Source organism: Miniopterus schreibersii, assembly GCF_964146895.1.
Source record: "Miniopterus schreibersii genome assembly, chromosome: 20".
Lineage (NCBI taxonomy): Eukaryota > Metazoa > Chordata > Mammalia > Chiroptera > Miniopteridae > Miniopterus > Miniopterus schreibersii.
The window spans coordinates 17,591,466-17,618,952 of record NC_138122.1 but is presented as its reverse complement, the minus strand read 5'-3'; the positions used below and the strand labels follow the sequence as shown (position 1 = coordinate 17,618,952).

General features: G+C 54.5%; 1 protein-coding gene across 1 annotated transcript in view; it reads right to left on the bottom strand.

The window, feature by feature from the left end:
- MN1 (MN1 proto-oncogene, transcriptional regulator) overlaps nt 1-8,063 on the bottom strand; it is a 43,959-nt gene extending 35,896 nt beyond the window's left edge. The window contains exon 1 of the mRNA XM_081123487.1: nt 4,246-8,063. Coding sequence (XP_080979613.1) covers nt 4,246-7,981 — 3,736 coding nt within the window. The 5' untranslated portion in view covers nt 7,982-8,063. The remainder of the gene's footprint in view (nt 1-4,245) is intronic.
- Between the last annotated feature and the right edge of the window lie 19,424 nt (nt 8,064-27,487).

The window sequence follows — 27,487 nt, the reverse complement described above, 5'->3', positions numbered from 1 at the left end:
AACCATGACAAGTTCAACACTGATAAGCTTTCAGCCCCTTAATACATCCTTGTGCTTTATTAATATTTAGTAGAAATGTATAATTGCAGATGTGTGCTAGGTTGGGGTTTTATGTCGGGAGGCGGGCAAAGAAGACAGGTTTATTACAGCCATGAAATATTAAACAAGCACCAGGAACAGTAGTAGTATGTCCCAGACTAGCCAGGGAGCAGGCAGGCCCTAACGTCAGCTGCACAAAGGGGGCTCCTGTTTACATTACCCCCGATTAACACCTGCGAAGTTTTGGGTTACATCTTCCGGAGGCTGCAAAAGTCACACGAAGGCATGCAACCCTGGCTGGATGATTTCACAGGGAAACGGGAATGCAAGGCTCCTTGCCTCCCCCAAACAAGTTTGAGTGAGCCTTAAAATTCGCTCCAAGGTGCAGGGAGTGGGGGAAGGAAGCGATTTGGAAAAAAAACGGCACCAGGACCCCCACCCCCACCCCTCCCCTTCCCCCAGCCTGCCCCATGTCTAAGAAAAGTCGGTGTTCAAATCCTGCCTGCCTATTATTTCTCAGCACGGCTTACCGTGTTCCGACTGGAACACTGAGGGGAGCATGAAATTCCAAAAATTTCTCCCGCATCACTGTAAAAATGTCAGACTTCCAAAAAGGGCAGCATTGCATGCAGAGCAAATACCGAGACCTCTCCCATTTCAATGTATGTGAAAGAGCGTTTCTAGACTGCTCCAGATTTTAAGATAGAGAGCAACCAACGGAATGGAAGTTTGGCAAGGATAAACTTGTAACTGAATAGGAAGTTAAGCTTTGAAAATTCTGGGGAAGGGGCAAGAGGGGGGAGAAGCACGCTTTTTCTGCGCTCCATCCATCCTTCATCTCCAATCTACCATTACTTTCCCTTCTCTCTCCGTTTTGAAATTCCTCCACAGCCACACACCTATTACAAAGATAGGTGGACAATTCTGCAAGCTGATTTCAAATGTATGTCACCCTCACTGATTTAAGAGATGTCTGAATAGGCCCAAACCCAGGCTGGATATTTTTTTTTTTTCCTTCCAACAACCTCACCCTTCCCCCACCCCAACTTTGTGCAAACAGAACCTCATGATGAGCCGCAGAGTTTCATTATATAAAAGTTGTCTGGTGGGTTGATTAAGAAGTCAGGGGAGGCATGAATAGGAGAAGCTCGCTTTCCTGGTAAAAAAAAAAAAAAAAAATCATAATCACATGTCGTGCTGGCCTCGACTTTTCCAGAGCTGCGACCTGCCAGTCGAGTTTCCTCCCCTCTGAAGGACATCGAAACCCCATAAGACAATCTGGGCACGTCCCGGTGGCTGCACGGCTTGTGCAGTTCTGAAGACTTATTCGTGCTCTCCAATCGGAGCACGGATCATTTTGCTAAATACCTACTAGTATTTTGTCATCGGAGCGAAGGGTTTCAGAAACGGTGTTAATATTTAATCACATTAGTACTGGCGTGTTTTACGGCGTGACAAAATAAAATATCATTACAAAAACGGGCTCTGCCTGAAAGGGGGGTGGGGTGGGTGAAGGAAAGTGTTTGCTGGGGCTGGGACCTAGAGAAGGTCTCATTCAGAGCCGCTGGGCACCGCTGCTTCCTGGCTGACGGGACCATACGGGGATGTGCTTAAGAAAAAGAGGAACGTTTTACTTTAATGTGTTTTTGTGTTTTTTCACTCTGTTTCGAAGTGGCACACTTCACTCTGATTTTCAGCCAGGGGACTGACTCTCCGGGGCCTGTTGAAGTCTCCGTGTACCTATTTATACAACATGTGCAGATGGAACTGTAGGGTGTTATCATAATGAAAAGTTTAATCATCTTTATTTACTATCAGTAAGGGAGCAGCAATCGGACGCAAATGCCTTATAAAGCCTTAACTAGCAGCCCCAAGGCTGCAGGAGCTGCAAGTGACCTCAGTTCAGGGCTTTATCTAGGAAACTGTCCTTCCCACATCACAGAGTGGAAAACAAAGGAGGTCAAGTGGGTGTAAGGAAGTCCCTGTCCTCCGGGGTGCAGGGTAGGGCTGCGTGGGGCGTACTGGGCAAATCAAGCCTAAAGTGACTAGCATCTGTTTCCAAGAAAACATTTTCCTTCGTCTGACTGTGATAATGAAACAAGCAAAATAACACGTTTCTTCAATGGCATTTCTTCATTCACAGCCTGCATCTTTTCATTTATTTTTTTTCTGTGAAGGAAGATTAGTGGCATGGACTGGGAAGGGAGTGGTGGGACACCTTTAAAAAACTCATTAAAATCACTCAATTCCTCTCCACCTAAGATCTTTCTGAAGACTGGCAGGCAAAGTGCTACTGGTTTTTCTTTATTAATTCACTAAATCGGGATTTCTTTTTTAACTTTTCTCACCCCATTTTGGTGAATATGTTCTTAATTACTGGGGGGATGAGAGAAGGGAGGGGAAGAGGGGCAGCCAGGCCAAGCCAGGTAGAAGTGACAGGGGCCTGGATTTGTGCTAACCAGCTATCGATCGGCAGGGATCGAGATGTTGTATACAAGAAAATAAAAGAGAAGAAGGGCCGAGCAAGCAGGATGCTGTGTCCAACTCCATTTTTAAAAGGAGGGGGGGGGGAGAAAAGGGAAGAAGCAGAGGGTCCCAAACTAACCAATTTATGGCCGTGCCTGGGAGAAGCCTGGAGAATGCTGATGCTGGCTCCAGCGTCTGCTGTGCATGCTAAACACCCGGCTTCAAATGAGAGAGCGGCATCCCGGGCTGGGCAGTAGGCGAACAAAGAGAAAAGCAGGGAGGCCGCATTCATGAATTAGAAAACCTAAGCGGGAAAGCTACCCGGGGCTGGCGCCCTGAAAGCCCTGAGTTCTGAGCCACCCAACTCCTGCGCACTTCCCCTCCCCCTCCTGCCCATCCCACTCACCTAAGACCTACCCACACCTTAAACCCAGGGTCAAGAGATGGCAGGATGTGGGGAGGACTCCGAAAACGAAGGCAGAGGGAAAGAACTCTAAGAGAGGGCAAGAATCAAGGGATGTAATTTGAAAGACATGGTTTAAATCGCCAGCCACTGGCTTCGTGATAATATTCAGCCTGCTGAAACCAAGGGGATTCAACGAGGGTTTAAAAGAAAAAGGTAGGAATGGAAAAAAAAAAAAAAGAAAGAAAGAAAGGAAAAAGAAATGATGTTACTCAACTTTAAGAAGCCATTATCTGTGGGGGCAGGGAAAAGGTCCCATTAAAATAAAATTGATATCTACAGCAGCCCAGTCTTCTTTAGGTTAAAAAACTGTTATTACTTTAACTGCAGTGGCAGTTCATTGACTAGCCCCCACCCCGCCCACCTTAAAAGCCTCCAGGCCTGATGGGGAGGGAGTGTTTAGAATGCAAAGGAGAGCTGGGACCGGACATCTGTCACCAAAGCCAGGGAGATATTGACAAACGCGGGTCCTTTGTGTCTTAAGAATATATATCCATGTCCCCATACACAAATGATGCCCCGGTTGAGTGGTCTGGCCTCAGCCAAGCAGACCCCACCCCGGCCCCACCAAATGTCAAGAAGATGCACCTGGAAAAGGCTGCCGGCCTCCCACAGCCCCTACAGGTATCCAGTTTTTCAATGAAACTCTCACAGTTAAGAAGAGACAAAACAGCTACTCATTAGGAACAAATGTCAAATTAGGCGTTGCCTCTGAGTGAGGCTGCCGCGACCGAGCTGGCAACTTTTTTTTTCTAAAGATGCTGGCACAGGGCAGGGAGCTGGAGCTAGAGGCTGGCTGACTAGGAAAAGGTGGGGAGGCATTAACATAACTTCTCAGGTGTCCTACCAGGAGCGGGGCACACAATCCCTAAAAAGTGGAACCAGCCTGAAGGCTGAGGGTGATGAGGGGTCTTCGTATGAAAGGAAAGGCGCCTAGACCTCTGAGCACCCAGCAACACAGCTGGGTGCTTAAGGGGGGAGGGGACTCTACAGCAGTCCCCAAAGGGCTACCACCTAAGTTCTTACCACCCAGTGGAACTAGAATCTACCTGGCAGCACCTAAGGGGGGGGGGGGGCAGGCTCACAGAGCCCTTGGTGCAGGTAAAAGGAAGGGTATCCGGCTCTAAGCTGGGCATTAAGAAGGCCCTGTGGTCTCCTAATCCCAGAGGACTCTCCCCTTTCATGGAGACGTCAAGGCGGCGGAGGGTAAGGCCTGCAGTGGGGGCGGGGCAGGTCTGCGGGAGGTAAGAAAGGGACCAGACCGAGCGCGCAAATACCTTCTTTGCTGTTGGGGTTCTGGGGTTTGGCCTTCTCCCAGGGTGCCAGCGTCTTGTCGTCATCTGCACCGTCCACCAAGGTCTTGTCGGCCGGCATGTACCAGGTGGCGCTGTGCTCCGCCATCAGGGAGTCCAGGTCGATGGTGCTCATGGCGCTCTTGACAGCCTCGGAGCAGCAGCTGCCCAGCTCGCTGTCGCCGTTCTGCGCGCTGGAGGCCCCCACGGCGCACTCACCCTTCTTGCCCCCCTTGAGCCCCAGAGGCTGGTCCTCGGAGATGCTGAACTGCTGCCTCTGCAGCTGGATCTGCGCCTGGAGGATCTCCAGGGGGTGGATCTCGTCGGGCGGCGGCGCGCCGCTGCTGCTCGTAGGGGTCCGGACCTGCTCCAGGCCAGGCGTGCCGGGGTGGCCGGTGCCCCCGCCGCTGCCGTAGCTGTCAGGGGTGGAGGTAGAGGTAGACATGAGGCCCAGGCCGAGCGGGGGCGGGGGCGCCTTCGGTCCGTGTTCCCCTGCGCCCACCCCCCGGGGAGGGAGTTTGGGCGAGCCTGTCACCATGGGGCTCCTACTCGCTTTGGCCAGGGCCGGGGGGTTGTCAGAGCTGGATGACACCTCGTCCTCGTTGGCGTAGCTGGTGCTCACCTCGTCTGAGGCGAACTCCCCCACGTGCGGGGAACTACCATCCGACTTGGCTCCGCCGTCCAGGGACGCCATGAGGTCCGGCTGGTCCCCCAGGAGCAGCTCGGCTCCCTTCCCCCACGACGGCGAGGTGAGCGCCTTCTCGTGCGGCGTCGGCGCCCCGCGCGCCTCGCCCGTCGAGCTTCCCCCGACGGCTGCACCCGGGGCCTGCTGCTGCCCCGGGCTCACCCCGGGCGCGCCCCCGCTGTCCGGCGCCGCCGAGTACTTGTCGAAGAAAGTCCCCGGGCTCACGTGACCACTGTCCCTTTTTCTGCGACCCCGGCCCCGGCCCCCGCCCCCGGGGACCGGCTTGCCATCGTTCCCCGACGTTGATTCCAGGGTGTAGTTGGGGGAGAGGCTGGTGCCGTCCCCCTGGCTGGGAGGGTTGGGCGGCCCCGAGGTTTTGGAGCCACTGCTACTGGTCCCCGACGGGCCTCCGGGCCCTGGGGCCCCAGGAGCAGTCCCTCCGGGGAAGTAATCCGAGCCCGGGTTGCCGGCCACGGCCGCGCCGTCGGTCTCGTTCTGGCTCAGTTTTCTCTTCCCCTCAGGCGGGTTCTTCTTGTTGAAGGTCACGTTGAGGTTGGGGGCGCCGAGGCTGGCGATCATGTTCTGGCAGGCGGTGGAGAGCGCAGCCAGGCAGCTCTGGCCGAACAGGTTGTCCTTGGAGCTGGGCTTGTTGAAGGAGCCGAGCGAGAGCGCGCCCAGTTTGCTGGCCGAGGTGCGCTGGCTGGACTGGAAGTCGGGCTGCGGCGGGTACGCGCCGCCGCCGCCGCCCCCGCCAGGGCCGCCGCCGCCCCCGCCCGCGCTCGGGGGCGAGTTCACGCCGGGGCCGCTGTGCGGCGTGGCCTGCCGGCTCGCGGTGCCGAACGGGAAGCCCGGCTGGCCCCCGAGCGCGGGCGCCGCGAAATCCGGCGGCGGGGGGCGGCGCTCGGAGGAAGCGCTAGGCAGCCCCACTCCGGCCCCGGGGGACTGCAGTTGGCCCAGGCCCGCCAGGCTGCCCCCGAACTGCAGGCCAGGGGAGGGCAGCGCGGGCACGTGGCCTTCTCCGGGCATCCTCAGCGGCTCCTGCAGAGGGCCCCGGAACAGCACCCCAGAGCCACCGGGCGGAGGGGGTGGCGCCAGCCCGGGGTCGTGCGGGCCGCACTCAGCCGGCAGGCCCGAGCCGCCCATCCTGCGGGGCAGCAGGTCACCCGGGGGCGGGTGAGCACCTGGGAACCACGCGCTCTCCTGCGCCAAGTGCGGCGCTTGCTGCTCGAAGGTAGCCAGGCGCCCCGCGCCCGCGCCGCCACTTTCGCGCTCAAAGTTCTGCTGGGCTAAGCCGCCCACCGGACCGCCGTGCACCAGGCCACCCTGGCCTACGTCCCCGGGGTGGCCTAGCTGGGCCAGGTTGGGTTGGCGCAGCCGCTGCTGCTGATTCCGCGACGCCATCTGCTTGATCATGAGGGCCGCGTTTTGGCGCTGCTGCTGCTGCTGCTGCTGCTGTTGCTGCTGCTGCTGCAGGGACTGGTGGTCCGGGGCCGGGTGCTGCAGGGGTGGCCCCGAGGGGAAGCTGTCAGGGACGGGCGGCGTGAACTCGCCGGGGAGCCCCGAATAGGCGGAGGGCGAGAGGTGGTTGTCCAGAGCGCCGTTGTGCATGCTGCCGTTCCACGAAGCGCAGCGCTCCACGCCCGCGCTGCCGGGGAAGTCAAAGCGCGGCCTCTTGGCCACATTCATGTAGGGGGGCGCGTCGAAATGCTGCAGCCGCTGGTTGGGCGCCTGCTGCGGCGGGGGATGCTGCATGTTGAACACGGGCTCGGGGTAAGGGTGCATGCTCCGGTTCTCCAGCCTGTGGATGGGGTACTCGAACTGCGCGTGTTGGCTGGGCAGCATGGGGCCTCCGTCCTGCAGGCTGCCGCTGGGCGTGCCCGCCTCGCCCTGCTGGGGCCGCGGGAGCGCAGGCGGGCAAGAATTCTGTCGGACCAGAAGCCCGGGCGGCGGAGGCTGCTGCGGCGGCGGCGGCGGCGGCTGAGTCTGCTGCGGGGGCGGCTGCTGCGGGGGCGGCGGGGCCTGCTGCGGAGGCTGCATCAGCGGGTGCCTCGCGCCTACGCCCGGCTCCAAGCCCACGGGCATCTTGCGGGCCCCGCCGAACCTCTCGAAGAACACGCCGTGCTGCTGCTGCTGCTGCTGCTGCTGTTGCTGCTGCTGCTGCTGCTGCTGAGCGTGCATTTTGGACAAACCCACCATGCCCGCGGCTCTGGGCATGGCCGAGGCACCCGGGAAAGAGCCCCCGGGAACCTGGCGACCCGCCGCGTAATGAGGCAGCTGCCCCTCGGAGTCGGAAGGCGAAAACATGTCGAAATGTCCCGAGGGCGCCTCGCCCGGGTAATTGTATTCCAGAGAGTCGACGGCTCCTTGGTTCGCCACCCTCCGGCTCTCCAGGCTGTGGGAATCAGAGCCGCTGGAGGCGGGCAGGCCGTGGAAGGAGGCGGCTCGGTTAGGGCTCTGATCCAGCGGCAGGCATGGGGCAGGCACGGCGTGGCCTGAGGCGCCCGAACTGTGGAAGTCCGGGAGGTTCCCGGGTCGCTGCGGACCGAAGCTCTCAGGCCCCTGGCTTTCCGCCATGTGATCATAACCCTCGGCGAAGGGCGGCTGGCTGCCCAGGCCGCCGGCGCCGCCGTAGCCGAGCAGGCGACCCCCGTGCAGGCACGAGGCCCCTGGGTCCGGGCCACCAAAGTTGCCCCCGAAGTGAGGGTGATGTTGGTGGGGGTGGTGGCCTCCCGGGTGGCCGTGGTGCGGCTGCTGGCCTCCGAAGAATCCGTGCACCGGCTGCGCCTGCAGCCCCCCCGCGTGCAACTCCGAGTGGCCGCGCGAGTGGAAGCCGTAAGGCTCCATGTTCATGCCCAAGATCGGGGGCTCGCCCAGCGCGCTCATGGCGGGGTCCACGGGGCCAGGGGGTCCCCCCGCATGGAAAGCCGGGGCCTTAAAGTGGGTGTTCATGCTTAGTCCGGCCTCGTTAAAGTTCCTCTCGCCCTGGCCAGCGTTCCTGCTGTTGATCTGGGGCTCGAATTGGTCCAGCCCAAACATACTTGGCGGGGGGTGGGGGAATCAGTAGGGCATGACAGCCTGCTCTCCGCCGCGCGCCGCCGGCCAGCTACTCGCTCCGGCCCTGGGTCGGGCGCTCCGGGACGCTCAGCACCGCGGGGGCGCAGCGCGCACCGCCGCCTCTCCTGGCCTGTGGAGGCTGGGGGCTATCAGCTCCTCTCCCGAAGCTTTGGCTCTGCCCCGCACCGGCCTCTCACATCTTGCTGCGCCGCGGGGCCTCCAGGAGCCGCGTTGGAGGGCCCATGCCCCAGGCAGTTGGCACAGCCGCGGGTGGGTTTGCGGGGAGGGAACAGAGCTGCAGGCGGGTGGAGACAAAAAGTTAAGTGGGGGTTAGGAGGCGGGAAGGAGGCAGGGAAAGCAGAGCGATCACCTTCTCAAGTCCGATCGGGTCGGGTGGGGAGCCCCAGGACGCCGCCCGAAGCCTCTCGGAGTCCGTAGCGGAGCTGCTAAGGGGCCGGGCAAGGAGACCCTTTAAAGCCGTGGCTGGCGACCGGGCGCGGACAGAGCGGTCCCTCCCCCCTCCCCCCGGAGTCCCCGCGCTCCGTAGCTCGAGCCTCTGCCAAACACGATCCGCTCGCACAGTCCCCGTCGGCCCCGAGCAAGCGGCTACTGTTTCTTCAGCGGGTCGGAGGACTGGAGGCTCCGCTCGACATCACCGGCGCTGGCCCCAGAGCCGAGAGCGCAGCGGAGCTGGGGAGGCGGCGGGCACCCAGGGTTGGAGCCGAGGGCTTGGGGGAAGACACGGTTCCCCTGCTCCGTGGCCGGTGCGCTGCACCCCGGCGCGCCGCACCCCCGCGCGCCGCTTCGCTGCCAGGTCAGCCGCCTGCCGCTTGGGTCCTTCGCGGTTTGGTCTCTGAGTTTGCTGGGGTCCTTGCGCCCGGCTCCAGGCACGGACAGACAGCGAGACAAGAGGTTGGGTCTCTCCAAGGCTCGGGTTCCCTGCCTCCGCGCCGAGGTGCTTCGCAAGTCCCCCTCGGACCCGGGGAGGGGGGCGTACGCGGGTTGGGGGGACTACGCCGGGCGAGCCGACTAAGGCGTTCCCGCTGAGCTCTCGGAGCCCGGAATGGGGGGCGGGGGCAGCTCTGGGGGGTCCGCGCACCCCTCTCCTGGCTAGTGGGAGGGGGCTCTGCGTGGGGCGTTCCGAGGGTCTCAGCTCCCCTCTCTGTGTCTGCCTCTAGCCCAGCGCCGAGAGAAGCAGCAACAAGTTTTGCATTTCAGCAATCAATTTCAGCCATTACATTTGCACCAATCAGCGCAGCCCGAGCTCCGGGTCCGGGGCGGGGCTCGCTCTTAAGGTGGTCCTGGGTGCTGGCTGCTGAGGCCCCCGCTCCGTACCCGCACTTGGGCAACTCCGGGGTCCCCCGCGCGGGTCTCGCCTGGGGGTCCGGCGCCAGCGGGCTGGGGGCGCGCCCTGGCCTCCCGGCGCGTCAGGGTGGAGAGGGCGCAGGCTTAGAATGGCGGGAGCTTGGCTTTGTTCACCCCCTTTCCTATTCACACAGTTACCAACTCCCCACCCCCAACTGAAGCGAGACCTGCGGGGTGGGCAGGGGGCGGGGAGGTGGGCGGTAAGCGGTGCGGGGCGCTCAGACAATGGGGTCGCCAGGCAAAGCTCCTGGACTCGCCACGTAAAGTCACTAAGTATCCACGGTGCTTCAGCCTGAGGAGAGCCCTTGGCTCTCCACCGCCGTCTGCTTACTAGTGGCGCCCGACTTATCCGTCCCTCGGATTTTCCTGGAGGTGAAAGCAGACTGGGAACCCCGAAGTTAGGGATCTCCTCCAGAGGCCGGGGCTCTTGCTCGCTCCTCCCTCACTAGGGCACGCACAATTGTTCCCTAATCCCACTGCTTGGGGTTCCCAGTTCTCAGTCGCTGGCTTCCGCGGGTGAGAGCCATGACCACTCGGTCGATTTGTGGGGGGCACTTTGGCTAAGTCCTGCGCAGAGCCGCGAAGCAGCCAGGAGCCCAGGGAAGACCTGCGCGCCGAGGACGCACGGGCCAGCTGGAGCACCCCGCTCTGGCACCCCGGCCCGGGCCCAGGCCCTCGGTGGGCGCGAGGTTGACCTCCTTGAAGAGATCAATTAAACTGAAGAGGCCAAGGAACGGAATTGGGTTGTGATACTAAAATCAATAGGAGTAATTTAATATCTGCCCTGCTCTTTATGAAATATTTATCCCAATAATCTTAGTTAAAATGTTTAGATCTTCCTGATCCCCACTGAGGCTGAAGTCTGTCTTGCGATTGGAAGTTGGAAGTTCGAGGTGATGGAGGGTAGAGGGGGTGTTTATCCTGTGTGCCTGCCTGTGTGTGTTTTCCTCCCTGAAGTGTGTGTAGGGAAGGAAGGGGGGGGAGGGCCTTTAATTTTTTCCTTGCTGTAAAATAGCGCGAGGCAATTTTGTGAGCCGACCAGCATTCTTAGGAGAAGGGGAGAGAGAAAAAGAACTTTCTTTGAAGTGCCCCTGATATCGCTATTAAATCTAAATAAAATTAAGCATGGTGTATAAAAATGCCTTTTCCCCCCACAAAAGAAAGTGTTTATCGCCCGAGTCTGTCTAGCGTTTGCTAAATTACGCATGAAATCTGAAATGAAATAAACGTTATAATAAAACCAACCCCTGAGCCCTTTTTATTTAAAAACCTCAGATTAAGCACTCCACGAACGCGGGAGGGAGTTAAAAAGTTACCACTTCGTGCAGGCGGATTCATTGCTCCCCGGAGTTGCTGCTGGGAAGACAGATGCTGGATTTTTCAGAAATGCTGGGGAAAGGGCTCGACTTAGGGCGAGAGGATGCAGGAAACGGAATCTCAGGGAACTCCAGAAGAAAATGACACCCACCCCCCAAAAGAAGAATAAAAATAAAAACCAAACAATAAAAACGTGCAACTTTAAAACTGAGAGAGCTGAAGCAAGCTCAGATCCAAGGTCCTTCGTGGGACCTCCCTGTTGTGGATGTCGACAGATATTTTTTTTCTTTTTGAAATTAAAAATGAAAATTACCCCCACCAAAAATGGGGTCCATAAATAAGCATGGAGAAGTATTTGTACAGGGCGGTGGAGTTTTAAAAGGATTTTTCTGCAGGATCAGGTTGTTGGTCTGTGATTAAATATTGATTTTGTGTAATTAGTTTTCATGTGAACTATCCTCTTGCTGATAGCTTAGAGGTTTCAGAACTAGAAAAGAAATGGAATTGGACATGGAAATTATTACTTAGCAAAGTGACAGGGAAGTGAGAGACTGAAAAAAGAGTGAGGCTTGGCTGATTTAGGCACAAAGAAATAAAGGGCCTGGGTAGGCCTCCAGCAACACCTCCCACCCACAAGGCCCCAGGCCACAGCCTGGGAGACACTAAGCCTCTTAGGCTGGAAGGGGACCAGTAGGGGGACCGGTTGCCAGGAGGAGGACCCCTGTATGGGCAAAAGCCTGTGCAAAGTGCATGACACCTGGTCACCTAACTGGTCCACTGTGGTTGGTTCTGGGTTAGGAGTATCTTAAGAGGCACCTATGTGAGGAGCCTTATGTCCCGCTGTGTGTCTAGAGGGAAGAGGGAAAGTTGGGACCTGTCTAGAGCCCTGGGTGGGCCAGGGCAGTGGGAAGAATGGCCCACAGACCAGCAGTCTGGGGAGACCCCTGTTGGGATGTGCTCTCTACTGAGGCATGACTTCACGCTGCGCTGGGTGGGGGTCCCCTGAACACCTGGGCAGGTTTCCTGTGGAATAATTCTGTGCACTCCAGGGAGGGGTGTGTGGGAGTTTGTTTCTGGGGTCGTTTCCAAGAGTTCAGTCTACAAGGTGTGTGAGTGTCTGAAAGAAGGGTGTGTTTGGTTGGTCCCGGCTGTGTTTCTGTTCAGGCTGTGTGTCTGGGTCGCCTCTCCGTAACACTACAAATGTTGTGCGAGTCTGTGGCATGTGCCTGCATTTGTGTCTTCGCCTGTGTGGGGGTGGCAGGACATCTGCATGTGTTTGTGTGCGTGCCTGTGTGTGCGTGTGTTCCTGTGTCTCTGGGAGTGTCCCTGGGGGAGGAGCACTGTCTGTCCCCCCACCCTGTGCCTCTGTGTGCACGCCGCCGTGTTTGTCCCTGTGTGTGCAGCCGCCTCAAACCGTGTGCGCCTGCATCTCTGCTCACGTGTGTCTGTTTTCTCTGCGAGTGTGAGAGCCAGTGCCACTGCCTGCGCCCATCTGCGCCCATGGACATGCGGTGTGCGAGCCCCCGTGGTGTGGGCGCCCCTGCATGTGCCTGTGTGCCCGCCAGGCCTGCGAGGGCCCGCCGTTTCTTCGGAACAGACACATTGCCCCCTAGCGCTCAGACGAATTCCAATTCCCGCCCGCCGGCACTGAGCCCGGAGCAGCAGGCGCCCCGGGGCCTTTTCCTTTCTCTGCCCCTTCCTTCGGCCCTCCCCTCTAGGGGCACGGAGTGTGCTGGCCCCAGTCCGAGGGGCCTCCTGGCAGGGGAAGGAGGAGACACAGCTGGACTGGGGCCCCAGAGCTGAAGGGGGTTGCTCCCAGCTTCCTGGGACGTCCCCGAGTGAATTACCTGGGGCTGAGAGCCTGACATACCTGAACCAGCCCAGGAGCTCCAGTCCAAAAGGGGAGCCCCGCTCAACAAAGGCACAAAACAACCTGCACTCACACCTTTTACCCACCAGACACACAGCCTTCATGCTGGCCCAGCAGGCCCCCAACACCAGGGCGCGCGCGCGCGCACACACACACACACACACACACACACACACTTATAGCCTCAGCCTTCTGCCCCCTAATCCTATGTCCTTTAGAGCTTGGACACCCACAGACCAAATCTCTCTCGCAGGCAGATTCCCCTAGGAGGCCTGGAGGGGAACCTACTTCCCCTGATGCCTGGGGTAGAGGGTCCCAGAATGACTCCCTCTCACGAATTAGTGGTAGAAAGGATATAAACTCTGCCATGACATACCCAGACTCAAATCTGGTCTTCACCGTTTACCATCTGGCTCCACCTTGGATGAAATCCTTTCTTTCTCCGAGCCTCAGTTTCCCTCATTGGAAAGGAGAATCACAGCCAGTTCATATGGAGCAGAAGGATTGGAGACAATGTTTAAAAGTGGCACAGAGCGTGGCAGATGGCAGGCCTTGGTTAAATGGTAGCCTCTCTTATTACCATTATTATCATTATTTCTTCTGTGTTTGGACCCAGGGATGTGGAGAGCAGAACAATGATCCCAGAGAAATCGGGTTTCCTTGATTAAGTCAGCCCTGCCTCCCCAGGGATGGGATGACTCTCTCAGGTGGTCACCTCCACCTCTCCTACCCCACACTGTGCTGGTATAAATGGGTGCTGGTTGGCATCTGTCTAGGGAGCACCCAAGGCTGAAGCCTCTGGGGAAGGTCTAGCTATTGCTGGGGCAGAGGATAGGAGCTGCCTAGAGGTTGGAAAGGATGAGACCCTCATGGACCTGCCAGTTGCTAAGCAACAGCATCCCCTCCCTCTCTCTATGCACAATGCATTTTTATCTTTTGGGGGTCTCTCTTCCATCTGTCCATTGAATAAATGCACATTGAGTGCCTACTATGTGCTAGAGCTCAGGCTGGGAACTCAAGAAAAAAGTGGAAGACCCAATCCCAGCCCTGAGTCTGGTAAACCTAGTATTCTATTCTAACAGGAACACATTATACACTATAGGGATAAAATAACTGTGCTGGGAGGGAGGAATAATAGGGAAGGGTTTCCAGAGGTGGGTTCTGTAGGTGGAATAGGAGTTTAATAACCAAATCAGGGTCAAGCAGAGGAATCAGGTTGAACGAGATATGGGAATGTTCCAGCAACAGTTGTTGTTTTTTAGAGTAAGATGGGGTGGGGGGTGGGGGGGGCAGGGTCTGAAGCTCCAGAGGTCAGCAGGGCCCAAATCAAGAGGACCACAAAGACAGGTGGGAAAGTTTGGACATTTTTCTGGGGAGCCATGAAAGGGTTTTAAGCAAAGTCAAGTGATATAGTCAGAGGTGAGTTTAAAAATGTCCTCGGAGACCTGAGGGTTTCCCATTTCTTTGCCTTTCAAGGTTGTCCCAGAAGCTATCCTCACTGGTTTTTCTGGAAACGGCTTGGGAGAGCTTAAGTCCTGAGTTTGTCCCTAAGCAGCCAGCACAGAGCAAGGCAGTGCCCACTGGCTCTCCCACTCAGGGCTGTTAGCACCGACAGGGTCCCTCCTGCCTCAGTGAATTCAGATGCTACTCCGTACTGGGCAGGACTTCCCACCAGTCCCTCAGCTGAGGCCAAGGGGTATTCACAAGAGAGCTGGACGTCTTAGGTTCTAAGCCCAGATCCTCCCTCACCTGACCACATACAGTTCGTAAGACCTAGATGGGAGCTTCCATTTCTGGATCTATAGTAACACTTGTCTCCAATGGTGTCAGGGAGGCTGCAAGTGTGGGGACGCACCCAGCCCACATTTTGTAATATATATAACATATCGATATTATATTGTATATTATATATGTTATATATATTATTTATTTTATATTATATTATATTATTATATTTATTATACTGACCCTGTGAGGTAGCTGTTGTTGTTTTCCTCTCCCATTGTATAAAGGATAAAACCGAAGCACAGAGAAGTGAGGGATTTCCCAAGGTTATCCAGCAAGTAGAGACAGAACCAGACTCACATCAGGCCTGCTTGACCCCACCATGGGCCCACATACCAGCCCACAGCCTATGCAGCTTGGGCCTGGGTCTGAGCCCCAGAGAGGGGGTTGGGGAGGGGCAATCAACTGCAGAGCCCAAGACACCACCAACCGTACCCTCCCCCAGCCCCAGCCGCTGCTCCTGAAGACTCCCGCTCTGGGGAGGGATCATCTCTTTCTTTGTTCCTCCTTGCAAGCCCCTCTCCCCCAGCACACTCGGCCCCCTCCCTGCTTCCCAGAGGCCTCCAGGGCCTGACCACAGGGTTTCAATATGAGGGAACCACTGAATGCCCCTTGAATGATACTTGGAACGGGAAGTAACTATTTACCAGCTCACCTGGCCAGGCCAGGAGGCTAACCTGCACAGAAAAAGAGCTCTGGCCAACTTAAGGCATTTCAGCTTCCCAGGGACTCAACACACAGGGGCCAGGGCTCCAAAACCTGCTTCCAGCATCAAGCTCTCCTTGACCACCCAACCTTCCCCTGGGCACGCTCCCGTCTCAAGAGTCTAGCTCAGAGCCAGCACCAACATGCTCAGCTATGACCTGGGGGATGAGAAACTGGACCACTGCTTGAAAGTGTGAATAGCAACATTGATGCAAGCTGCCCCTTCACTGAGCACAGAAGCACCCCTAGACCTCATTTGATCTTGAAAAACATCTGGGAGATCAGCCTCCTTTATCCCTAAGAACTTGCTGGAGGCCACACAGCTTGTACATGGCAGGGCCCCATCTCAAACTCGGGTCTGTAGGATCCTAAAGCTCTTCAGCCAACCTCTCCATCTACAAGGCTTTCTCTTCCTCAGACAGCATCCAGCTATGAGCTTCTATTTTCCATTTTCTAAGTGGAGTGCGCTGAACCCAGGCCCCGGTCCCAAAATAACTCAAACCAGCTCCACGGCTGGAGCGGAGGCCTCGGCGACTCCATGGCCCAGTCCAGCCTCCACTTGAAAAAGTTCCCACTCGGCAACAAAAACCAGGCATCACACATAAAGCGTCATGCACCACACAATTAGTCAGAAAATGTGAAAGTTCAGCAGGGTTCATAATTATTCAACAAACCTATTTAGCATGACCTACACAGACACACACACACACACACACACACACACACACACACCCCTCTTCCTTTCCTCTCCCTGCAGCAATCAGCAATAGGGGCTCATTACCATCGAGAATCTGGCTGGAAAACCAGCCTCATAAACAGAACTAAACAAGCATATATGATGGGAAAACTCTGGACCAACCTGCCATTAGCCGAAGCCTTTCAAATCCATCCTTCGTTGTTCCTCCCCCCCCCCCCCATGGGGAAGGCCTTGTCAGGGTGGTGTCTCCATTGGGGCTGGGAAAAGAGACTGGGAGAGTTGCCCCAAAGCAAGGGGGAGGTCACCCAGACTCGGCCCCTCAGTGCCCAGAGCCGAGGACTTGTCTCCCAGGAAGGAACCCAGGAGCCACTGGAATCTGAAGCCACCCTCTGTGTATGAGCAGCAGCGACAGCGACGGGAGTTGCCAGGCCCGTCCCAGTGTGCTCAGAACTGCCCTGTTCCCCTTCGCTGTGCGCCACAGAGGTTCGGGCTCGAGTGGCTCAAGGCGTCACACAGGTCTAAGATCTCTGACCCCGAACAGGCCATTCCCCCCTTTGTGCCTCCGTTTCCTCATCTGTAAAAGCAGTACCTACACCAAAAGGCACTTGTGAGGAAGGAACAAGACGATGCCGTCATGTATCACAGTCTCGCACCTTCCCTAGGCGGTAAGTGGGGGGTTATGAGGAGACAGAGGCTTCCTCTGTAGGGCTTCCTGGAAGTGTGGGCCCTGTAGGAAACGGGGAGGGGGAAGGGGACTCTGGCCACTCACAATAGGGGGGAAGTGGTCTCCGGTTTTGAGCCCTCGCCCGTGTGCTGAGTCCTCTCCAGAGGTTATTTGTAATTCTCACACCCACCCTACAGCAGGGTTATGCATGTGCCATTTTACAGAAGGGAACTTAGAGGAAGGCACACGGCTTAAAGAAGGAGCATTAGGAGAGTTTCTTCAAAATAAGAGCCTGCTCCTGTCGCCCAAAGACCCAGGTAGGAAATAAACAGAACTGCCCAGGGAAGGCTCAGTGGAGCCCCTCCAGCCCCCTGCCACTAAGGCTGGGAAGTGCACCAGGGCCTGGTGGGCTGTGAAAGCCTTTCCCACCCCAATGAGGGCCCAGAGCCCGAGAGAGAGAGCATCGTGCTTATTTGAGTCAGCTCCTTGGAACAGTTCGTGAACGATCACTGTTTGGCCCCTGACAGTACCGGCAGCTCTTCCTCTGAACGTTGTTTTCCATGTAACAGGAAGACCGGTACTGTACAGTCTAGAGGTAAATAGGGTCAGCCTCAGCTCGGCCACTCCTAGTCGCCACTTTACCTTTCCGAGCCTCAGTTTCCCCATCTGCCACTCCTAGGGTTGTCGGGGCGGGTGAGCTGGGCACAGAGCACTTAGCACATAGTTAACACTCAATAAATGGCAGTGCTACTACATGGAGTGAGGCCCCTGCAGGGCGGGCCGGGCTCCCACAGGGCAGCCCTGAGAATTGATGAGGTGCCTGTATCACACGTTTGCTCCCTCTCAGACCCTGGCTGTGCGGTCCCAGGCTCCCAGCTTGCATCCAGAGACCTTGCAACACCAACACACTGCCAGGTCTGAGGAGCGCAGACGGCCCCACCCAGGGTTCTCTGGGCCAGGCCCAGCTGTGCAGGGCCCACCCTCCCCAGCTGAGGCCCAGCCGCCTCTGACTTTTGCCACTGGGCCACCTGGTGAGCTCCAGGCAGGCTCCAGGCGCCAGCTGCCCCCACCTCTGGCTCGGATGAGCTCATCTGGGTTTGGTAACTTCCAAAGCAGCCAGGAATGTTTGCTCAAATGTTCCAGGCGCAGGGAGCAGAGAGAGCAAGCGGGTGCCCTCCGCCCCCCTCGCGCATGCAGAAAGCAAAGCAATCTGCTATAACTCAGACAGGCTGGCTTCACCAGGCCGAGGAGATGGATGTGGCGTTTTGGAATCTATATCACCCCAAAGGAAAATGCCTCTTAAATCACAGGGAGCCAGGAGACAGCAGGGGCAGGAGGGGCAGGAACCTGATGCCTCAAAGGTAGGGCCTTAAGGGGGGACCACGGCCAGGCACTGGACCTCCTCCTGCCATCGCTGTCATGGCAGCCCTTCTTTGGGGAAAGTCTCGGGTGGAAGGAGAAAGGTGCTGGTCTGACTTGGACACTCACTAGGGTGCTTGCATGTGTGCACACATACACACTCACATGCACACGCGTGCACACGCTAATCCTGTCCATCCCCAGGTCCTGTTGAAATCTCTCCCAGCTCCATCCCTCCCCTGCTCCTGGCCACCACCCTCCCCACCTGGACAGCAGCCCAGGATCTAAATCTGATCAAGGCAAGTCACACACGTCCCTCCTCCCGCCCATCCCACCCCACCCTACCCCCATCCTTAAAACAAGTCAAAGGATCTCATCATTTGGCAATAAAGATCAAATTGTTCGCCACCGCCTGAGAGGCCCTTCGCATCCGGCCCTGGAGACTTCGCTCTGCTCCCCAGCCTCGCCACACGAGCCCTTACTTGGTCCTTCTGGCCTTCGCTTCTCACAGGGCTTTGCAGGCGCTATACCAGTGGCTGGAGGGCTCCTTCCTGTCCGCACCCTCTTGGCTCAGTTAAGGCATAGCCATCCCTCACCTCAGTCGCCACATCCTTAGAGAAGTCCTCCCCAGCCACTCCTGCCACATCAGGATGACCACCTGGCCTGAGGACTGGGCATTATCTCATGGGATTCTTTAATGAATCTCTGTCCGCCCCACCCAATAGTGAGCACCAACCAGGTAGGCAGGTGCTCTGCCTGTTTCTGGGTCCCCACTATTTGCTGGCACCACGTGGGTCCTCAATATACATTTGATGAAGGAGGGAGGGAGGGAGGGAGGGAGGGAGGGAGGGAGGGAGGGAGGGAGGGAGGGAGGGAGGGAGGGAGGGAGGGAAGCAGGCATTGTGCCAGCCAGACAACATGGCAAGGTTGAGGTCCAGAGCAGCATTTCTAAGACCTATTAGATCAAGCCTGACACTTTTGCCTACCAGCATAATGTTGTGAAACCACCACCTCTATCTACTTCCAAACATTTCCATCACCTCAAAAGGAAATCCTGTACCCATTAAGCCTCTGGCAACCACCAATCTGAGTTCTGTGTCTCTGGACTTGCCTATTGGGGACATTTCATATAAATGGAATCGTACAATATATGACCTTTGTGCCAGGCTTCTTTCACTGGGCATAATGTTTTTGAGGTTCATCTACATTGCAACATGCATCATTCCTTTTCACGGCTGAATAATATTCCATTCTGTGGACAGACCACATTTGTGTATCCACTCATCTATTGATGGACACAGGTTATTTCTACGTTTTGGTTATTATGAATGGTGCTGCTGGGAACATACGTATACACAGAGTTGCTCCTTTCTGAAGCAACCTACTATGTGGTGGGCATAGTGCTGGGCCCTAGGAAAGCAACAGGGAAAAAGCTAAAAATATGGCTGCTCCCTTGAGCTCTGGTTTTGTGCAACACAGCATGAGATGAGGTGTGTGAAATATGAAGTGGGTTACCTGTTGGACAGTTCCCCCTTTGCTTCTCCAGCTCCTGGCACACAGTAGGAGTTCAATAAATATCAGCTGAATGAATGAATGAACCAATGTCTTTGTCTTATTTACTACTGAATCCCAGGTGCCTGGAACAGGGGCTCTATGTGGTTGGTGCTCAACATACACTTGCTAAATGACTGGACCTAAAACCCAATGCCTGGTCTCGCAGAGTGGCTCAGGGCTTTTGTTCAGATCCACGTTCAAATCCCGGCTGTGCCATTCACATGTTGGATGACCTTGACCAAGTCCCTGGTCCTCTCCCCATCTGGAAAGCAGGTATGAAGCTGGTCCCCTTCCCCGGGCTGCTGTGATGGATCACCATGGCCAGGACACTCCAGGGAAGGGGGGGTCATTGACCCGTGCAGGGCTAAGGTCCCACCGTGTCATGCGGCTAGTGGCCCTTCCACCCTGACAAAAGGCCCAATTTAATCCAGCAGCCGTCACCGCTGCCACGGCTGGGGCACAGTGCAGCAGGTTTGTGGCCAGCGTCTGATGATCAGGTTTCGAGTAATATCCCCGCCAGGCTGCCCCAGCTCAGCAGACAAAGGCGTCTTTGTTGCAAATATATTTTTTAAATCCCTAAAGATATTAGCAGGGCAAGGGAGATCACACTGTGAAACGGTTCAGAAATTGTTTAAGGAACATGTTTTAAATTTGGGAGCGATCATTTAAATGAAATCTGCCCCATGCTTTTTTATCAGGACCAAGATTAGTTCAGGGAAGACTTGGGCCTCAGGCCCGGGCTAGGAAGTCTCTAAGGCAAAATAACCCTAACAGCCTTCATAACAACAATGCCAGTTGTGATTTACAGAGCCCTTAACAGGTGCTGGCCCGCCGATGCTTGTTATTTCCAGTCCTCAGCACTTAGAAACTTAGATGGGATGGTCCCAGTCTGTGGATGGGAAAACTGAGGTTTACGGGAGCCTTGTGCCAAGTGGTAGAGCCAGGCTTGAACTGGGTCTGCTGTATCTTCTAAATTGCTTCCTGTCTGTCATGCTGTTGACAGTCACATTCTCACCTCTGGCCTTTACCCCATTGGTCACCCAGGAGGAAATCTGATGGCCACGTGACCCCACACACCCTATTCAAGTGCCCACGTGAGCACCTCCCCCAGAACCTCTCCAGCCAACTAGTCTCCCCTCCTCTGAAGCAACTTCATTGATCCCAGACCATGCCTATACTTGAGATTTTAATAAATGACAGGGACAGTTCTTCAGGCCTGTGCAGTGGCCTGAAGCATCCAGATGCTTCTATACCTCTCAGAATCAGCTGTGGCAAAGAACTTGGACTTGAGTCAGAAATACCAGCTCTACCTTGCTTTTCACAAGCTGTGTGACCAAGGGCAAGCTGGCGTTCATTCAGATTCCTCAAAAAGTCAAACTTAGAATCGCCATAGGACCCAGGGATTCCACTCCTAGGCATACACACCCAGGAGAATCGAGTACAAGTATTCCAACAAAAACCTGGACATGAATGCTTGTAGCAGCATTATTTATAAGAGCCCAAAGGTGGAAACAACCCAAATGCCCGTCAACAGATGAATGGATAAAGGAAATACGGTGTATTCATAGGATGGAATATTATTCAGCAGTGAAAAAATGAAATACTGATACAAACTACAAAATGAACCTTGAAAACATGCTAAGTGGCAAAACCAGACACAAAAGATGACATATTGTAGTCTTCCATTCACATGAAATGTCCAGAACAGGCAAATCCACAGAGACAGGAAGCAGATTCGCAGCCACCCGGTGCTCAGAGGAGAGGGACATGGGGGGTGACTGCTAATGGGTGCGGGGTTTCCTTCTGTGGTGATGAAAACATCTTGAAACTAGATAAAGGTTGTGATTGTACAACATTATGAATGTGCTAAATGTCACTGGATTATATACTTAGAAACAGTTAAAATGGTGGGGGTTTGGGAGCGGGAAATAGGGAGAGGTTGGTAAAACGGTACAGCTTTCAGCTATAAGATGATTATGGCCTGAGGCTCTAATGTATAACATGATGAGAACAGTTGGTAAGATTTTATTGTATCACTGAAATTTGCTGAGGGAATAGAACTTAAATTTTCTTATCAAAAAATAATATGTATATATGATAGGCGATAGTCACGATAGTTAACTAGATGGAAGGAATCCTTCCACAATGCATATATATGTCAAATCATCCCAATGTACACTTTAAATTCTTAAAATTTAATTTGTCAATTATACCTCAATAAAGCTGAAAAATTTTAAATTCAAAAAAATTTAAATGGTGAATTTTGTTATGTGAATTTTATAACACAATAAAAATTTACTTTAATCTCTCTGTGCCTCAGTTTCCCCTACCTTCGCACAGCTATTGTGAGAACCCAACAAGATGACATATTTTTAAAGCCTGACACTAAGTGAATGGTGGCAGCTCTTTTTGTCTTAATCCTGAAAACCACTTGCCAGCCTCGTTGCCAAGAGGTGAAGTGACTTGGCCAGTCACACAATTGGGCAGGGGCTGTGGCACACCTCAAACCCAGCTCTGTCTGGACCTCAGCGGGGTCCACGCCCGAGAGAAAGGACATCTCCTGAAAAGAGGATTCTCGAATTAAAAGTTGCTGCCAGCTCCCTACCCTTGGCTGGGTACTTTGTCAGGAGCCATCCAATGATCTTCTTAGCACAAAGTCAAGCCACGGCTTGAGACCCTGTGCCTGGTCTGGCCGTTGCTTCTGACTTTTCTCATCGGATCAGGGTCCTATGCATCGTGAGCATCTGAACAGACTCTAGATGTTTACTGATTTGAGAGCTGACTCAATGGGGAGTGACTGCTCATGGGCCCAGGGTTTCCTTTTGGTGTGAAAATGCTCTGGAACTAGTTAGAGATGATGGTTGCACAACAGGGTGAATGTACAAATGCCACACTGATTGTTCACTTGAAAGTGCTTAAAATGATCATTTTGCGTTATGTGTATTTTATCACAATAAAAAAAAAAAAAAAACCTGTAGGTCACTTTCCGTTTTAGGCAAGAGGTGGCATGGGGGACAGGAGAGAATATCAAAAGAGACAGGTCCCAGCTGAGCTCTGCCCAACAGGCTGGGCAACCTTGGGTACGTCAGTGCACCTCTCTGAGCGTCTGTGTTCTCCTCTGTGGGTCAGGCCTATTTGCCTTTGGCCCTGCAGACCTCACAGGGCTCAGGGGAAGCTCATGCAGGAGCCCGTGTTGTTTAAAGAGAGAGTGTTATGACAATGAGAGCAGACAGGAACAGGACCTGTGGGCTCCACGCAGACAGCTGACATCCTTTCACGGGTCAAGCTTCTCTCCTTTTTCCTAAGGGCCCTACCTCACGTTTTTCTCACAAAATCCCTGGAAAGAAGGCAGGGAGTGCAACCTGCCAATGTATCAGCCCTGACCCGCTTCCCAGAGCACGTCCCATGGGCACGCACATGGAGGACCGAGGGGAGCCTTCAGATGCCTGCCTGTGCTGGTGAGTGTCCGCCTGTCTCCTTGGCAATCTGTCTTGGTAAGTAAGGGCAAGGAGTAGCAGCAGGCACACCTGCCTCAGGGTCGTCTGCTGGCTCTGAATGTTCCTTCTTACCTCCAGGCCTTTGCACACATTGTTCCCTCTGCCTAGAAATCTCTTGCACTGTATTAGTTTCCTGTCGCTGCTGTAACAAATGACCACAGATTTAATGGCTGAAAACAACACAAACTTGTTATTTCAGAGTCCTGAAGCTTGGAAGTCTTTCCAGTTCTGGAGGGTAGAGTCTCACTGGGCTAAAATGAAGGAGGCTCTAGGAGAGAATCATTTTTGTTTTCTGGTTTTTGGTATTTTTCCTCTTTCGGCTGCTGCATTCCTTGGCTCGTGGGCTGTCTTCCATCTTCAAAGCCAGCAACATTGCATCTCTCTGACTATTCTTCCATAGTTGTGTCTCCCTCTGCACAGAGCCTAGAAAGGTTCTCTGCTTTGAAGGGCTCGTATGACTACATTGCCCCCTGCCCCAGATAATCCAGATAAGGTAAGATCCCTAACCTTAATCACATCTGCAAAGACCCTTTTGCCATGCAAGGAAGCATATTTCATAGGTTCCAGGATTTAGGATGTGAACACTCAGAACAGTGTTGGCTGAATGTGTGAACTTGGGTTCCATCCCAGCTCCACTACTTCCTGGCTGTGTGGTCTTGGGCAATCCCTCTCCCTCTCTGAGCCTAGTTTTACCAGCTCTAAAGTGTGTGTATACTGCAGCACCTGGCTTCTAAAATTCTTGCAAGAATTAAACCAGACCAGGTCTATCATGCACATAGTAGGTGTTCAACCAAATGGCACCTCTTTGGCCCGTTTCATGGAGACAGATTCTGAGTTAAGTAACCCTTTGGGGTTGATCCCAGGCCTTGGATTTCTCCATGAAAGACATAGATTATTGGATCATTTGTTATAAGCCCAGCTGTCCAAGCAGCACAGTGTGGCTACAGGTGCCACCCTCCTGAACATAACTTCGGCCTGTGGAAGTACCAGATGCCACCTTTGGAGGACTAGTTAGAAGCCTGAAAACTTAATCTTGGATATTCAGCAAGAAAGGCACATGAAAGATGAAAACACATCCATCTGCACACAGTAGGTGCTTACATACAGTGGTGAAAGTCTGGTGTTTGGAGCGAGGTAGAACTGGATTCAAATCATGGCTCTCCAATAATCAATATACTGACCTTGGCCAAGTCCCTTCAGCTTCTCTGAACTTGATTTGGCTCTTGTGAGGAGGAAATAAGCTAGGGGATGGGAGTGCCTGGCACACAGTAAGGACTAGATCATCGTGAAAAACCCCATCGCCACGAGGAACCAGACAGGAGACAGAGCCCCTGGAAATTACACAAGGTGGGCCTCTGATTTCCCATAATTCGGCAACTCCTCCTCGCCTCATGACTTTGGAAAATATTCTCTTAGCATTTGCAATTCTTGATCTGGGCCCAGCAGTGAAATTAGTGCAGACTTTTTTTCCCTTCTTTCTCTTCTCTTTGACAGCTTGAGCAAAAGGAGCTGTTTTTGAATTTCAAGAGAGGAAAAACACACACGCGCACGCACACACCCCAAACAGCATCATTTTGCAGGACAAAATGTCCCCTGTGCTCCAGAGCCGGCCGCCCGGCCCCGCTCCGCTGGCCTCACAAACACTTAGTGTCACTGCGGGTTATGTAAGCGCGGTTTGGGCCTGCGAGGTTGGACGTGGCCTTGGGTTTTCAAAGGAGGCAGAGGAGTTTGGGTGAGGAGCTGTTTGGCTCGAAATAAATCCAGGAAGTCAATGCAGAAAAAAATAAATCCTTAAGACTCTCGCGGAGGAAATATTTAGATGTATAGTTTGGAGCGTCGAGAACTCAAAACTCAAGCCGGAGTTTGGCCAACGTGGCTTTCTCGGCTCCATCAAGCATGGGAGGCCGGGAGGGGGGTGGCACATAATGTGACCTCTTCAGTGGGACAAAGGCAACACGCAGACTACATCACCCCTGGAAGGAAAAACACACCAATTCTTAGTATTTTCAAAACTGTTTGTTCACTGAGGTTCAACTCCAGCCCTTCTGTTGGGGCCCCAGGTTTAGCGATTTCTGTTGGCCGGTGGGGCCAAGGCAGGCACGCAAGGTCTTTGATCCGGGAACAAGAAAGCAAGAGGTGGGGGCACCCAACTCGTCCTGATTTGCCAGACACCTTCCCAGGAGTAAAACTGAAAGCCTCGCATTCAAGGAAACCTCTCGGTCTAGGGCAACTGGGGACAGTTGGCACCTTACAAGGGAGAATTACAGAGCATCTCCAAAGTGCCCCTCACCACGCTAGGGCTTTATGTAAATACTGTCACACCATTTCCCTGGTGACCTTTTCAGGTAGATCATGCCCATTGTCCAGACCAGGCAACTGAGGTTCAGAGCGGGATGTCACACAGCAAGGGAGCCGAGCAGAAGATCCTCCGGGGCTCTTCTTAAAATTGATTTCTGGGCTCCTCCTCCAGAGAATTCCACTCAGTAATTTATAACACATTCTTCCGGTGGTACTAAGAGCGAATGATTTCAATGTGCGAAACCCAAGCAGGCTCCACTGGGAACGGCCCTGGAACTGAGCATGGAAAGGTAAGGCATCCGAACTGGGGAACAGCGTGAGGAAGGGCACAAAGTTTCGGAGACTGGTGGCCTTGGAACTGAAAAGAACACCCTGGAGGGACAGAGAGGAAAAGGAAGGATTTAAACAGTGGTGACAAATGTATACACTGGAAAGATGATCCCAGCTCTTGGACAGCAGTTATGTTGGAAAAGGGTATGGACAGAGACAGAATAGTTTGGAAGGAAGAGAAACCCTGCTCCAACTGGCTGATGCAAAAATGCCAATTCACTGATTCACATAATTAGCTTCAGGCATGGCTGCATCCAGGTGCTCAATTTAGAAACCAGTCTCTCTCTGGGTCTTGGCTCTGTTCTGGCAACTTCCCAGACAGATCCTCCCTGTGTGATGATGAGAGAGCCCCCAGAAACTTAAGGCTTGCCTCCTGTTGCTTAGCAACCCCACCAGAAAGAGAATGCCTGTGACATAATACTTTTAGGCGAAGTCATAATGCTGCCACTTGCTGACTTCGATAGGCCCATCTCTCAGCCAATCGGTGATTGCCCAGGTCTACACCAAGGCCCACACCTGGAGTTAGGGGGTGGGATCAGCCCCACCCCAGTCCACAGTCTGTGAAGGGAGAGAGGGAAGGGAGACTGGTCCCACAGGAAAATCTGGATTCTGTTTCCAGGAGACTTGATCATGGACCATGAGGGAGAAAGGGGGAAGCAGCCCACTGGATTACCATCCCCACTTCCTGAAGTGGAAACAGAGAGGTGAGGTAACCGGTGGAAGATCACACAGAGACCCAAGGACGTCGGGTCTCCAGACTTCTTCAGACAACCACTAAGGCCAACAGTTCACAAATGTGGCCCCTGCAGGGTGGGAGCTGTTTAGTCCCTGGAATCAGCCCAGAGAAGCTACCCTCTTGCAAGCCCCATCTCAAAAGCCAATGCTTCTTCAGGGAACTATTAGAAGTGGGGAAGCCTCAACAACCTCTGGTCTAGAGTCAGGACTGAACAGGGCCTGGAAGCCCCCAGAACCAATCACTACATGTGTGACACATGAAGAAAGAGCTGCAAGTTGATGGACCTGAGGTCCCTTAAGCAGGTGATACCACGGTAAATTGTCACCCAGTCACAGTTTAGTTCTGATGTGCGGAGCTGTGGCTGCCTGGAGTGGGGCCCCCACGGCATGAGCAGGGGTGCAAACAGCCCTAAGGTCATTGCCCTTTCCGTCTGTCTCCTCCCCTGAGCTGTGAACTTCAGAAAGGTGGGGACTGTGTCTCCCGTGTCCTCAGCACCTAATGTGGGCCTGGCACTCTGTGGGGCCCAACAAATACTTGTCAGATCAGTGGATGGCTGCCCCAATTGTCCTGCATACCTCCAGGCACAAGAGGCTCACTGCCACTCAAGGCAGTCGGTTCTATATCTACTATTATTTCCATTTTAGAGATGAGAAAAGTGAAGCCCAGGAAGGTAAAGCAGTTTGCACGTGGTGGCTGCTGGCTCCGAGCTGGTACACTGAGCCCCTGCGTGATTCTGTTTGCTGTCCCCTGCCTGCGGCTGCAGCCTCCACAGCCCTCCTGAGAGCTAAAGGCAAAACTCTTGCTTCTGGGGACTTCTCTCCTCCTCACCAACCATTCCCACACCCTCACTGTCCCTCCCTAAGACTTGGTGTCAAGTCCCCCACCATAGACCAAGAAGGAGCAATGGCCGGAGAAGCCTCCGTGACAGACAAGAATAGGCTGGAAAAGACCCGCAACTGCCGCAGCCTGACTTTTGCTCAAACCCTAGGAACAAAGGCCCCTGTGCCCACCGGGCCGCGCTGCCAGGCGAGTAAACAGAACGATATGTCAGGGCTGCCCCGGCGTGGCCATCTGCTCTTTCGATCGCAATTAAATCTGACCCAGCAATTATGACTTCGCGGTAGGCGACGGCCTCATAACCACAGAGCATCCCCAGGCTCCGGGCTCCCTGGAGAATTCTAGAGCAGCAGGCGCTGGGTAAAGAGAAATAAGGGAAGCAGACGAAGTAACGTATCTGTGGACAGAGCTGGCTTTGGAGGCCATGAACTTACATTATCTTATTTACTCTCCTGACAACTCACTGAGTTTTGT